Source organism: Lagopus muta, chromosome 1 (genome assembly GCF_023343835.1).
Source record: "Lagopus muta isolate bLagMut1 chromosome 1, bLagMut1 primary, whole genome shotgun sequence".
Taxonomy (NCBI): Eukaryota; Metazoa; Chordata; class Aves; order Galliformes; family Phasianidae; genus Lagopus; species Lagopus muta.
This window is the reverse complement of record NC_064433.1, coordinates 175,623,513-175,637,326: the sequence shown is the minus strand read 5'-3', so window position 1 is coordinate 175,637,326 and position 13,814 is coordinate 175,623,513. Positions and strand designations below refer to the sequence as shown.

Here is a 13,814-nt window from a genome sequence, read left to right as displayed (position 1 = left end):
ATTCTTTTAGTATTCTGCATATTGCTTGTTTAACATTTTTAATGGTGCTAACAGCACCAGAACAGTACTAACAAAACAAGAGGCTACAGACAGAGGCACATCAGCCCTGACAGACTTATCTAGGTCACCCAATTGGTCACCAGCTTGCCAAGACCTATGTACTTGCCATAGCAGTGTACCAAAAGGGCAGACACAAACACACTGGCTAAACAGACACAATTTACAATGGGAATGACAGCACTGGTTGCTTTCCAGGTGGGATTTCTCTTTAGGATAAGTCAATCTGAACCTATAAGCATAGAATCGTTAAGGTTGGAAAAGGCCACTACAATTACCTAGTCCAACTGTCCACCTACCACCACTACTGCCCACTCAGCTTTGGCCCTAAGTATTACATCTACAAGTTTCTCGCACATCCCCAGAGGCAGAGACTCCACCACTTCCCTGGGCAGTTTGTTCCATTGCCCAACCACATTTTTGGAGAAGTTTTTCCTAATGATGAACTTATCCTGGGGATTTCTTCTGAGCTGAGTATTCCTGGGCAGGGAGGACTCAAATCCTTTTCTCGATCCTGAAAGGAAAACAAAGAAAATATATTCGAAGGTAACCTAAAGGATTAACAAAATCAGATTTCAGGTCAGTGAAAGTGAAGGCAGCAACAGATTAAAAGGGAGGGCCCTAGAAGCAGCAGCTCGGGGGATTTGGCACGAGGGGGGCTTTTCTCCGACAGACAGGCAGGAAAGCAAAGCTTCTCACCCACTCAATCATTTACCCAGCATTTAGAGAGAGATGAAATAAGATTCTGGGATTGCAGCCAAACCACCAGCTCCACCTATGTATGTCTCCCACTTCCATGTGCACAGTGCTGTCGCCGTTTCAGGCCTCAATAAAGCAGCTGTTTGTGTAGATCTCACCTCTAACAGCTCCCGGGAAAAGCCAGTGCCTTACTAATGTTGGCCCTTGAAAACTTCATCAGAGCACCAGGGCTAATGAAATGTAAACGTACGGTCTATTGCTTGGCTGAGAGCATGGATGAAGCCCCTTATGTGGGGAGCTGTAGCACCAAAAGGTCATCACTCCCCCCAGGTCTTCTGGCAGAGAGGAGTTCACAGCATGAGGGAATGCCTCCATCTCCTCTCTCCAAAGATCCATCAGCATCTTTACGACTTTTATCTCTTTGAAAGAACGGATTCAAAAAATATTGGAGGAAACTGAGGTAGAGCATGGCCGCATGTCCCATTTTTGCTGCAAACCAGCCTAAAAACCTAGGGGAGCAATGAAAAGGTAAGAGGAATGCTCAAAGGTCCTGTTTATTTAAACAAGGCCTGCCTTTCTGAACTAGTTACACAGAAACAACCTGTTATCTAGGATGTGGTGGCTGGAATTTGAAATGCTTTCAGTTGGCATAAAGGGTCCTGATAAAGAGAGAAAGAGCTGTGATAAGACTTGAGTTTTACAGACTTTCAGGGTGGTTGGGGTTGGAAGGGACTTCTGGAGGTCACCTGGTCCAACCCCCTCCTGCAGGACACCCAGAGCTGGGTGCCCAGGAACGTGTCCAGAAGGGCAGCTGCATTGGTAGGTGATAGGCAGAAAAAAACTGTATTTTCTTTTCTTTTTTTATTTTACAAAATTACAGAATTGCAGAGGTTGGAAGGGACCTCAAGAGATCATCGAGTCCAACCCCCTGCTAAACCAGCTTCCTTACTGCAGGTTGCCCAGGTAGGTGTCCAGATGAGTCTGCAGTGTCTCCATAGAAGGAGTCTCCACAACCTCTCTGGGCAGCCTGTTCCAGTGCTCTGTCAGCTTCACTGTAAATAAGTTCTGCATGTTAGTATGGAACTTCTATGCTCATGTTTTAGGCCATCGCTCCTTGTTCCATGCTACACACTACTGAGAAGAGCTGGCCTCATCTATTTGCTTCCCACCTCCTTTCAGATATTTATGAACACCAAACAGATCTCTCCCCAGTCTTTTTTTCCCCAGGCTGAACAGACCCAGGTTACTCAGCCTTTCCTCACATGGGAGATGAAGCAGATAAAGCTGGAGGTGAGAGAAACAAATGTGAAGCAGAAGAAGAAAAGAACAGGAATAAATCCAATGAAACACAGCCCTCAGAGCAGCTAGATTGGTACTCCTGAATGACCCAGAGAGAGACTTGGAAGACGGAATGACTTACTGATGGAGTGAGGAGCTGTCAAGAGATTGGATGCTAAGTTAGCTATTTCCCTGTATTAAGCCCGCCAATATCCTTTTTACACATACATTTGAGTCAGCCAGAAACCAAATGCAGAAGAAGAATTAAGCAGATTATGTTGGAAAACAGATTACAAACCAAACAAACTACTAAAACCACCTTGTCCTGGGAATTTGGCTTAAAAACCCGATTGAATCAAAGATAACTAATTTGATTAAGTAGAACAAGTTATCTTAATCCCTATTTAAGAAAAACACCGCCAGCAAGCCAGCTCTGTGCTGAGCAGGCGACCCGCAGTGTTAGCTGGGTTCAGCAGAGCCGTACAGCAGACATGCAGTTCCCCTCTGCTCCAGGGACATGCTCAGCAGGCTGGCAGCAGGCCAGGCAAAGGCAAAAATTAACCTTATTTATTTTTCAAGTTATGGGAAAATAAGAAGGATGGCGAGGAAACAGGTCTGATCAGAAAGCCTCTGCGGTTAAAGACATCTCTTAACACAGGAGGCTTTTTTATGTTCTGCTTATTTGTTTTCCCGTCTCTGACAACTGAGCTGGGTTACAGATCCCAAAAGTACTGCCTCTGTCTCGAAGCATGCAATTACATCTCACATTCTTACGAAATTTGAAAGGTGACACGCTATCCCTTTTTCAACCCCATGGCGACAGTGCACTATTTGTGCAGCTGTTAAGAGGCAGCAAACTGTGACTTAAACTCTCACTTGTAATGAATGGGATTTACCACGGCTAGTATGAATCATTTTGATAACATGTATAATTAGTTTTATAGATGTTTTAGAGTGTTATAAAATTTGCCGTATCACTTGTACCCCCTAGGGCTCTCTTATAAAATGACTTTGCTATGACTGTATTCTTCTGGATGTGAAAAGAGGCATTTTAACATTCAAGTCAATTTTGCTGTCTTTCTTATTTCTAAAACCCATGGGAAGAAATGAGATCACTTTTCATTTCCTCCCATATGCTCAATGAGATGCCTCTGTGTGTCTAATCGCTGTCCTGAGCCCATCCTGCAGCTCAGCTCCTGCGAGCTAGGTACCTTCAAAGAGCCTCAGGAGAGAGTGCTCAACAGCCATAATAGTGCAGGTCCTTAACTTCAGTGGAACAGTGGAAATGTATTGTGGATGAACACTTGGCTTCACGATAAGAAGGGCAAGGTGAGCTAGTTGGATTCCACCTTCAGGTTAGGGTACCATGGTCTGGCGAGGAAGGCCCATGGCACAGCCTGGCACTGGATGGCCTTTGAAGTCCCTTCCAACTCAAACCACTCCATGATTCTATGATTCTGTGATTCAGTAGATACTAGGGTACGTAGCAGCATGTACTGTCAATGTGCCTGCACAACCCTGTGTTATGGGTTGCTGCAGACATCCACCAAACACGGGCCAACAATCACAAATACCAACTCAATAAACTACTACTGTTATCAGACGCAGCTGCCTACACCTCACTGGCAGCCGCTGTCCCACAGCACGCAACATCAGGCGGCTCTGACCAACTTGGCAGTGCTTTCTTGCCTTCTCAGCAGGTGACTTCTGGGACAGTTCCTCCAAAGTCCCAACTCTCCCACTCTTGCCTCCCACCAAGAGATTCACCTCAGGCTGTGTGGGCACGTGCCAGTTATGGGCAGGGTGGGAAGAATGTTCCACCTGCCATTTTGCCTTCTCTTTGACACTGTTAGAACCTCCAGGTCCTGGCCACGGCCCCAGCAGCTCCTCTCCTGCTCATCTTCCTGCTTGTTGGGTGTAAGAGCAGAGGAGAAGTGGGGCATTCAGCGGTGGCTGAGGAGTAAAGGAAGGAATCAGAGGGACAGCTGCCAAAAGCCACTTCCTAAAACCTAAGACGTCCTGAAGATTAATTAAGAACACCTTCTGTAACCATTTTAATAGAGCTACATGATACTATTTATTAATGTATAAACTCAGTCACATGTGACAGACCGGAAAAAAATGAATGAAAAATGGAACCTTCAAAATAAGTTTGGTGCTCCCAGGTGCTTTGAATTTAAAGGATGCCTTTAAATTTGTATTCTGTCAGTTTATGTTCTGGAGCAAGAACTGCCATGAGCAGGGTGGTCCATCCTTTCAGTCACAAAGAACACCAGATGGTGAACTTCAGCCATCTGCAAGGTGCTCCATAGGCTACAGGCTTACAGGCAACTGCATGGCAGCAGAAACCCCACTAACATTCCCCTGTCTTTGAAACTACAGACCAGCAAAGCACCAAACAGATCTTTATCAGCACTTTGCTTCTGGTTTAAGCATTTTGGTTTTAACAGATTTTTTGGATACTTCCTGTGAATAACAAGCTGCAATGATTTCCTACAGCTCCAGAGGTGCTCTTCAGGAGCTGTGTGGGGAAGAGCAGCCACAGAAACGTGAAAGACAAACAAATCTCAGCTGGGGCAGATCAGAAGGGCCGCTGTTGTCCTGCCGGGCTGATTTATACAGCCTTATCTTTTATCTCCTCCCCTCGCCCCCAGCACACCAGCAGTGCTCCCACGGTGCTTCTCACCGGGAAACCCGTGAGTTCACTTTCTGCAGTTGTTCATTTTAGGCTCTCAAGTTGTCTTCTCATTTTAATGTAATATTCCTCTTTTGGCGTACAGCGAATATGCCAGGGTAAAGCACTCACTTGAACATGTTCCCAACACCATGTAAATAAATCCCTGGCTCTGGGAAAAGAAAATCTCCACAACTTTGCCCAGAAGCACTCTGAAATGCCATATGCGCAGAGCCTCCCACTTAACAAGCAGCAAGGAAGCACTTTGGCTCCCACTGCTTTTCCAGCTCTCATCAACCCTTTCATAGCCACAAAGCTGTGAGCAGGACGGCAACCCAGCGAGCGGTCCTTCCAAAAACTCCATCTATAGCCCCCAGGACCAGGAAAGATGACTGCCCACTTGGAACTGAGGCTCTGGGGCTTCTGTGAATTAACCCGAACTCCGGCATGTTTCTGAGGAAAACTGTCCAGTTTGGATGGACATGTCTCATGCTGATCAACCAGCACAGTCCTTTGCATGTGTTGCAGTGCTCAGTTGTTCCTGCTGTCAAGAAAGAAAACTGGGGAGTAAATGTGTCTAATCTCACCTATCAGCTCATTAGACTCTTATTCACAAAACCAATGTTCAACCTTTCAAACTCTGTAACACGATTTAGGTATTTTAATCATCTGGTAATCTGTAATACATCCTTGCTGAGCCATCAACACTACTGTTACGGTGATTCACACTCTTCACTTACACCTCACTATCATCCATGGTACTAAGCTCCATTACTTTGATGACATTCCTTGTTAATTTTGCACGCTGATTTATACTTGACCCACGGTACAAGGTGCTACTCGACATCTTAGAATCAGTATTTTATCAACATGTAGCTTGAGTTCTTCCACCTGGCTTTTCACTGCATACAAAGCAGAAATCTTCCTGAACACGTTTTTGTTAGCAACAGTGCTGTAACTTCCATGTTAGACTTTGTGAATACACTTGGAAGAAACACTCCCCAATGGAGTCTCCCTGCTTCTAACCCAGACGTCATTTTGCTTCTGCATCAACTATTTTTCATGCTTGGTTTCTAACTTATGTTCAACATTTCCTTGCTCTATTTCCATTCCCTTCCCTGCCTTCTTTACTCAGCTGCCACACCAGTTGCATTTACTCCACCAGAAAGCAATTATTAGGAGTTATTTCAGTCTACAGTAGGTGAATCAGAAAAACAATCACATCCAATATGAAAAAAAGCACAGCTGACACCTTGGACTATCAAATGTAATCCATGTGTGCTTTTTCCGATACGTCTTAATTGCATGTTATTATCTCCAAATTGCATAAGGCTATAATTTCCTCTAAAGATGTTTGCTACTTATTTTCTGTAGCAGCTGAAATCTAAATAATAGTATGCTTTCAGATTAAAAGCAAGACACAGAGTTACACGGAATGGCTCTAAAGCTGCTTTTAGGCAGCCAGTTCAGCAGCCCCATTGGGAACATCAGGAATGCTGGAAAAGGGCTGCAGTGGTTTTTACATTTAAGAAGAGCTACGCTGCCGGTCACAAGAGAGATCTCACGTTACTGAAGGCACACATATTTGCTGAAAAATAAGAGTCTCTCCAAAGAAAAAAAAGAATAAGAAAAAAAAAAAGAAAGAAAAAAGCATCAGACATTTGAATAGCTGGAAGCATTTTCAGAAACTACGAAACAGGAGAAAAAAAAATCATTTAGAATAATATTTCCCTTTCTGTAGTAAGCATCGTAGCGGTGATACAATAGGCTCTCCAGAGGCTTAATGATGTCTACTGTTCAATGCTCAGAGGATATTTCGTAAAACAAAAATCAGTGGCATCCACACCATTTCTTCACAAAAAACCCTGAAACTGTCATTTGGAGTTACATTTCTTCTCCTATCAGCTCCCATCTTTGCCAAATGTCCCCAAATCCCACAGCTATGAAGCTGTGACAACAAGCTAAAGTCCACTTCACTCTGGAAAAAGACAAAGTTTTCTTCATTTCTTTGTCTGCATGGATTCCAGTATGAGGAAGATGTTGTTTGCTGCCACTCTGACAAGAGCTTGCAAGGACTGCTATTTACAGGAGGATCTCATGAGATAGCAAATTAAGGAAGCAACAGAGGCCACAGGCATAAACCAATGACTACTGTGTACATTTTGATAAAGTATGTAAATTCCACAATCAACATCAGTTTCTTTCAAATTAAAACCTACGGGCAATCTCTTAATTTAAAATGCTCTTATTCCACCAATAGTCATGTTCTATTTTCTTTACAGTAATGCTCCAAGGTTCATGTTAGCATTAGGATTTCCTTTTCCTAAGTTCTTTTTGTCTCAGTGAATCTTTTAACACATGCCAACTCCAGATAAACATTATTGGCTGTTTGCTTAGTACAAAAAAAATGCAACTAACACAAAACTCCCTTGGTGACACCCTTTAATTCCCACACTTCCACTGAATACAAGATGCTGTTAAGCTTACATTCACAAGTTATTGTTTCCTCTTGAGAACTACCATCTTCACAAGGTGTTTTCACTCCTGTCTAAAATTAAACGTATTTCTTTATAGGGAAATACCCACCTCATTTGTTACACTCTTTCCTCTTAGGATCCAAGAGCAGCTGCAGAACGCAGTCAGTCAGACACAACATGGAGGCTTAATTGTGGCACATCTGAAAATAGGTCTGTTTGCCTACAGTCAAAACATATCTAAAAATGTCCAAAACCAGATCTAATAGAATGGCAGTGCTAATCACAAAAGATAAATCCCCCCTATGGAAAAACAAAGTGAAAAGATGGCAAGAGAGTGTAAGTTATCAAAAAATATCTGACAGCACAAATTCTGTTAAAAAATGGGCCCCGACCACCTGAACAAGTCTCATCTTTACTGGTCTCTTCCCAGACATTCATTTTTCTTCCTCTTAGGTGTCTGTATCTTTATTTTCACTTTTATTTTTACTTATTTTTATACTGACTGGATCATCATAGCACGACTACTTTCCATGTCATCTTTCACTGTGAAGCACTTACAAGCTTCCTCTTTTACTCCGCTGCCTCTTTCTCATGTTGCGCGGTATTTCTTTCCCCCTCATCCTGCCATTTTCCTTCACACACCTGTTTAACCACAGCTTTTCTTCTTCCATCTTTTTGTTTCCTCTCTTAGATACTTCCTAATTTTCAATTGCAATTTACAACTTTCTTTCAGGTTTCTCTTCTCCACTGCAAACATAATTTGCTTTTCCCCAGTTCAGAAGCACCACAAGGAATAAAAGATTTTAAAGAATATTCACTGCCATGTAAGAAGGACCCATGCAACCGGTTCTGGGTCATGACATTTGATGGTTATGTGCTAACACTATGCTAACACTAAACCAGTGCGTGTAATGAAAGATGCCACTCCACAAACCCTGAGGATGAGTTCACTTCCCTCTTACCCATCTGCTGCTACAAGATCAGATTTTCTAACAGTATGTACTGGAGTATTTATTGTCTCAAATTCTGTGCTTAAGGAATGGAAAGCCATCATCTTCATAAACAAAATCACATCATCCAATAAAATTTTTTATTCCTGTTCCACCAACGTGAATATTCAAACACATACAAGTGTTTACCAAGAAGCAAAACCAGTCACAACAACATTGTAAACACAATTATAAAGATATATGTTATCTCCCATTAAAGAATACAGTTCAATACTTCACGAGTCTGTGATAAACGTTTCGAAGTCCTGGTCTAAGTCTGAAACAAGGGCGTCCACAAAATCTTCAACTGAAGGTGACTTCTGAAGCATACCTGTAAAACCAAGACAACAGACTCTCAGCATTATCACTTGGTATCACTTTAAAAGCTTTGCCAACAATCAAGTTATTAAAATTAGCTAGCTTTTATTGTCGCAATATGACAGAGAGCTCTCTTTTTGTGCGTGTGTGTGTCAAGAAACAAATGCAATTATAATGCATAGGGAGTAGCTGATTGTATCAAGCAGCCTGGTACATGTTATCACAGAACTGACAGGGATCAAGATCGTGAACACATTTTATCGCTATGATCTTCCTTAGGCTGTGAATTGTATCTCTTGTAAAGGAAGGCAATCAAAACACAAGCTAAAGCAGTCACTTCCAAAAGACTGGGAGAAATCAGGGATCGGGAAGGATCTGAATCCTTATCAGCTGAGTCTCCAGATTGACACAGCCAGAGAAAAACAATGTTTTTTTTTCAGTGTTACACGCCTTAAACGTTTAATTTAATATTTAAAGTAGAAACATCTCTGAAATATTACACAAGGCATGAAACATATCCAAGCATGTATTTTCAGTGTGCTGCAGTTTTAGCTCTGGTTGGTTGGTTGGTGGTTTATTTTTTACAGTAGAGGGATTTACCCTTTTATCAGGAATATTCATTAGTAGGCATGCTACTTGTATCACATGGCTGCAGAATAACAGACAGGGAAATTAGAACAAGAAACAACCACACACAAGTATTTTGTCAGGTAGCTCTATGAGCAGAACAACCAAAAATCTCACGCCTTCCTCCCCAGAATCCCAGTTTTCATAAAGCATGAGAATCTAATTTAAATTATTTTCAGATGTCTCTTCATAACAAATACTAAATTAGTGCTGAATCTTTTCACTGCTCTTAATATTTTTGAAATTATATATGAAAATTTACTGCATTACCAAAGCAGGGAAGAAAAACAATATGGCTGCCAAATAATGTAAAATTTAATCTTCATACTACTTTGAAGTGCTCTGTTCTTTCTGGCAACTGCCAACATAAATATAACCTTGTTCTACCCTTTCTGATCACTATACCTACTGTACATAATTTTGTGCTCTTTTCACATCCTCTACAATATTTGCCTTCAGTGGAAATTATAATTGCCTGCTGCTAAAAGACCGGAATCTTTTACTAAAGCACAATTATTCCAAACCCACCAGGAAACAGACCGGCTAGACGTAATTTTGGGTGAGCAACTAAAAGAAGGAATTTTCTTGCTGAGACCTCACAGAATCCCATTTCAACCTGATTTAAACACATTGCATGTGTCAACACAAGCTGCCATGGCCCAGGAGATAATAGTGAGCACTCAAAGGAAAACAAATCTCATACTACATGTAGATTGACTGAAATGCTGTTAGGTGATGTTTGCATGGAGATATTTTCAAAATGAAGGAGAACAGAATTAATACTTTGAAGTTCATGGTAAACTTGTAATCTACTGTTAGTAAAATTGCTGTGGAATTTCTTCTAGTTCACAGTGGAAACAGAAGCAGATGTGTTCCAACAGCAGCTACTAAGCCACACTCCCCTGAGAGCCCACTGCAGACTGACTCCCAGGTTGCTGATGGGGGTGGCTGGGAGATACCCCTATTTGCTCTGTAGCACCCTTAGAAAAATTCCCTCAGACAAACAGTTTAAACCCTCATTGTTTTCCTGCAGTTTGCTCAGAAGTGCAGTTTGCTCAGAAATGCCTCAAGGAGGCGACTCAGATGGCAGCCCACTGGAAGATGCACTGTCACGCATGACCAGAGGAGCTTCATCTTTCAGGGAGATGCAGTCTGGTTCCAACACTTTAAATTATTTCACCTTTTTTTTGGCCTCATTTTATCTCAGGCATTTACATCTGAACAAACTGGCACTACTTCTAGAGAGTGGACAGTAAGAAGAACTTCAGAAAGGAAACTCTGCTGGTTATATAAAATATAAAAATGAAGTTAGGTGAAATGATTTCTTTGCTGGAGGTATTTGAGAGATCTGTGGACACGGCACTAAGGGACACAGTTTCAACACGGTTTGGACTTGGTGATCTTTTTCTTGATTCTGTGTACCCTCCAATTTTTAAGATGCTCTACAAAGGAACTGATTTTTCTGTAGCCAGTGTGTTATATGCTATCAGGTATCAGCGGGACAGGATGACAGTCTAGACCACATTTTTTCTTAAAGTATAAAACCAGCCACAATGGATACAATAACCTTCACCTCTGCAAGCTCCAAAATACAAAACCTTCAACTACTGAGTTTATAAAAACCAGCCTGGCTAAATGATATTCAGCTAATTCTTTTGACATTCTAAATTTATTTTGCTGCAGACCACTCTTAAAACACTGATTGTTAGTATGTCGCAGAAGAAGAAAGACAATCGGTACAACACTCAGTTATGAGGTTTGGGAAGAGACCGATGCTGTTATTATCTTTAAGTAGATTTAATGTTCCTCCTGTAGAACAATAGTGAATCATAAAAAACCATTCCATCCTTGGGTGTTATGAAATGAATAAAAGAAACAATTAACTACAATACTCTCAGATGTTCTTTAGTGCAGCTGAATACAGTCTTAGCAGATCTATCTCAAAACTTGGTACAAACTACATTTGTTTACTCTCCACGTGGTTTATATCAAATACGTAGCAGAATTCAGTTCTTTTCTGGCAACAGAGATGTCAAATGACCTCCTAGCCCACGCTTCCAACTGTCGATAACGCAAACAGATTTCAGATTTCATGCATTAGCAATGCTGTTTTCCCATCACTGACATCAAAAGCAAACACTAGAAAAATTTGCTTTTGAAGGAGAAGGATGAATTGTAACTGAGGTCATCCCTAAAGAACTTCTGTAGTAAAACAAGCATGCCCTTATGAAATAAATAACTATGGTTTTTAGAATAGACAACTCCGAAAGAAACAGATACTGATGCAATTTTCATGTTTTAACCTCTTACACTACCCAGCTGTCCTACGAGTTGTCATGTCTTCCTTTAAACCCCACTAAAATATATCAAAGTAGGAACAGTACGTACTCAGCCCTTCAGTCTAATGATTTAGTAAGGTGTCCACAAGGTCTGATGGCTGCAGTTTTAAAACACAGGAGTGTGTTTTATCCATTCAGACCAACTCCTGTTTCAGCTCAGTCTCTCCCAAGCCTAAGGCAACTGCACAGCTTATCTTCCCTGCTTTGAAGTTGTCTTTCACATTACACCACTGTGGTTAACCACACCCTTTTGAGAGCTGGTTAGCTATAACCTACAATCACTGGAAGTTGGGAGAAGAATAAAGCCTGTGGCAGAATTTGGCCTATGCCCCTTTGGAACATCAATTATTTTGAGTCCGTGTACTTTGAGTTAACATATGTTACCACTACATCACCTTTACGATTTATGCATAGATTTGATACTTTCAAAGGGCCATACAAGCATTATCTGAAGATCTTTACAGCCTCTTCAAATCATAATTATTCCACCAAGTACAATTAGAGGCATAGAAAAACAAATTTTCAGACTGCATTGGAGCAAACTCATGTTTATTTACAGATTTAGGTGGTCTGATTACTGTGCACGAACACAACTGAGAATGACTGTCTGCAATACGATGCAGAATTAATCAGTGAAGAATACAACTGCATGTGGGTTTTGCACATGGGCTTCTTCACAAACCTGAAGGGCAATGTGACTCCAGCAAAACTGCAGGAGAAGCACGCTCCAGAGTCTGTTCCATGCTCTCAGCTCCAAAATCACCCAGCCCTGTACTTTCCACACTGCAATTCACTTTCTGCCAATGCACCTGGGTTTCTTTCCAGCTGGGGAGTGCCAAGGGAGAGGGGGAGGGATGGTGCACACCTGAAGCTTGTTCAAACCTGCGACCAGACCTGGAAGAGACCTGAATTTGAGGGAGTTTGGAATCCCTAATGCCATGTAATCCTATGAAGGAGAGCTATGCGGATATCCCACACAAACAAAGACATCAAGCTCATCTCAAACTGTATTTTCTCTTCAAGGAAAAAAGGATACCTCTTGGACAAAGCATTTTCCTTTTATTCATTCCTCCTGCTATGTGCATGCATAAATGTTTTTGTATTTTGTCAGTTACCAAAGGGGTAAGGTAAAACGTGTCACTTCAGAAAACATTTTACAAGATTTCAAAAGGCTTTTTTTTTTTTTAAATGAAAAAAAAGCCACAGGAATCAAATCCAAACAAAAAGAAGTATCTTGTGTTATTCTAATGACAGGCTGGTTCAAACACGAATCTTGTCACCAACTCCACCGGATGGCAGGTCAGATCCTTTCTCTTTCTTAATCAGTACATCTACGCAATTGTGTGGGAGAAAGATGAAAAGCTAGGGTCATATGCAAGCACAAAAGAAAGACAATAGGTAGCTTCTGAGAAGGAAATCATAACAAAGGAATTGAATAAATGAAACGTGCTTGTGAAGTTATCTGTTATCAGATCAATGAATATAGCTAACTGCACAATGAGATATGGAAGCACTTCAAGGGTGAGGCTGCATGCATGAATCCAGAAGCCAGGTTTGAGCGTGTTCCTTTAATAAAGGAAAACAAACTTCAAACCAGCAGAATGTAGGTTTTTTTCAATAGGGCACTAGTGGGCAAAGAATCTGAACGGTTTCTCTGAAGCAGAATAAAATCAACAAGCTGCTGGGTCTGGTGGAATTTGTCTTTAGCCAGGAAACCAGCTGTGTGCAGCACTGCAGCTGAGGAAAGCCAACCGAAGATGGAAATCAAATGTTACAGAATATCTGTAAGGAACTGGGTTAAAAACAGCAAAGGGAGTCAGATGCTGTTTGAAATGGCAACCAAAACAAGTGACAAGCAATTGGTCTTATTTTTCCTCTTCAGATTCTCTTTTTTTTTTCCTAATAAATACAGAATGATTAAATCTAAACACGCACTAATCTTTTCCAACATTTCTGTTGTATGCTTTGATCTTAAATAATCCAAAGTAAGCAATCAAATTATTAACATGCTAAAAGACCTGAGTCACCTGAATTTAATTTTTCACAGCATCACTCACAACATGCTTGTTTAAATTTCACACTGTCTGCAACTGGAGGTCACGACAAGCACAAGTAAGGACTCTGCAGTTAATAAAGGCATTTTTTTCTGATAATTTGATTGATCTTGAATATGTTTTTATATCTTTTTAAATTTCTGCTTAATGTAATATTGAAGAAATTCAGAATATAGAAGTGAAAACATCTTGAAAATGTCAGCTGTTTTCTGATACAGAGGAGTTCCTCCTATCTGGTTCTCCTCAGGTGTGCGAACAGACACGCCAGCAGGTGCACTAGGAAACCTTGAAGTGACAGCAGT

At 41.2% G+C, this 13,814-nt stretch overlaps 1 protein-coding gene across 2 annotated transcripts in view; it reads right to left on the bottom strand.

Annotated features, from left to right (window-relative positions):
- Nucleotides 1-8,253: 8,253 nt before the first annotated feature.
- The window catches only part of LOC125688097 (mitochondrial intermediate peptidase), a 67,423-nt gene continuing 61,862 nt past the window's right edge, over nt 8,254-13,814 (bottom strand). For both annotated transcript variants that reach the window (XM_048933661.1, XM_048933660.1), the window contains one exon: nt 8,254-8,505. In XM_048933661.1, the coding sequence (XP_048789618.1) occupies nt 8,411-8,505 (95 nt within the window). In that variant the 3' untranslated portion in view covers nt 8,254-8,410. The remainder of the gene's footprint in view (nt 8,506-13,814) is intronic.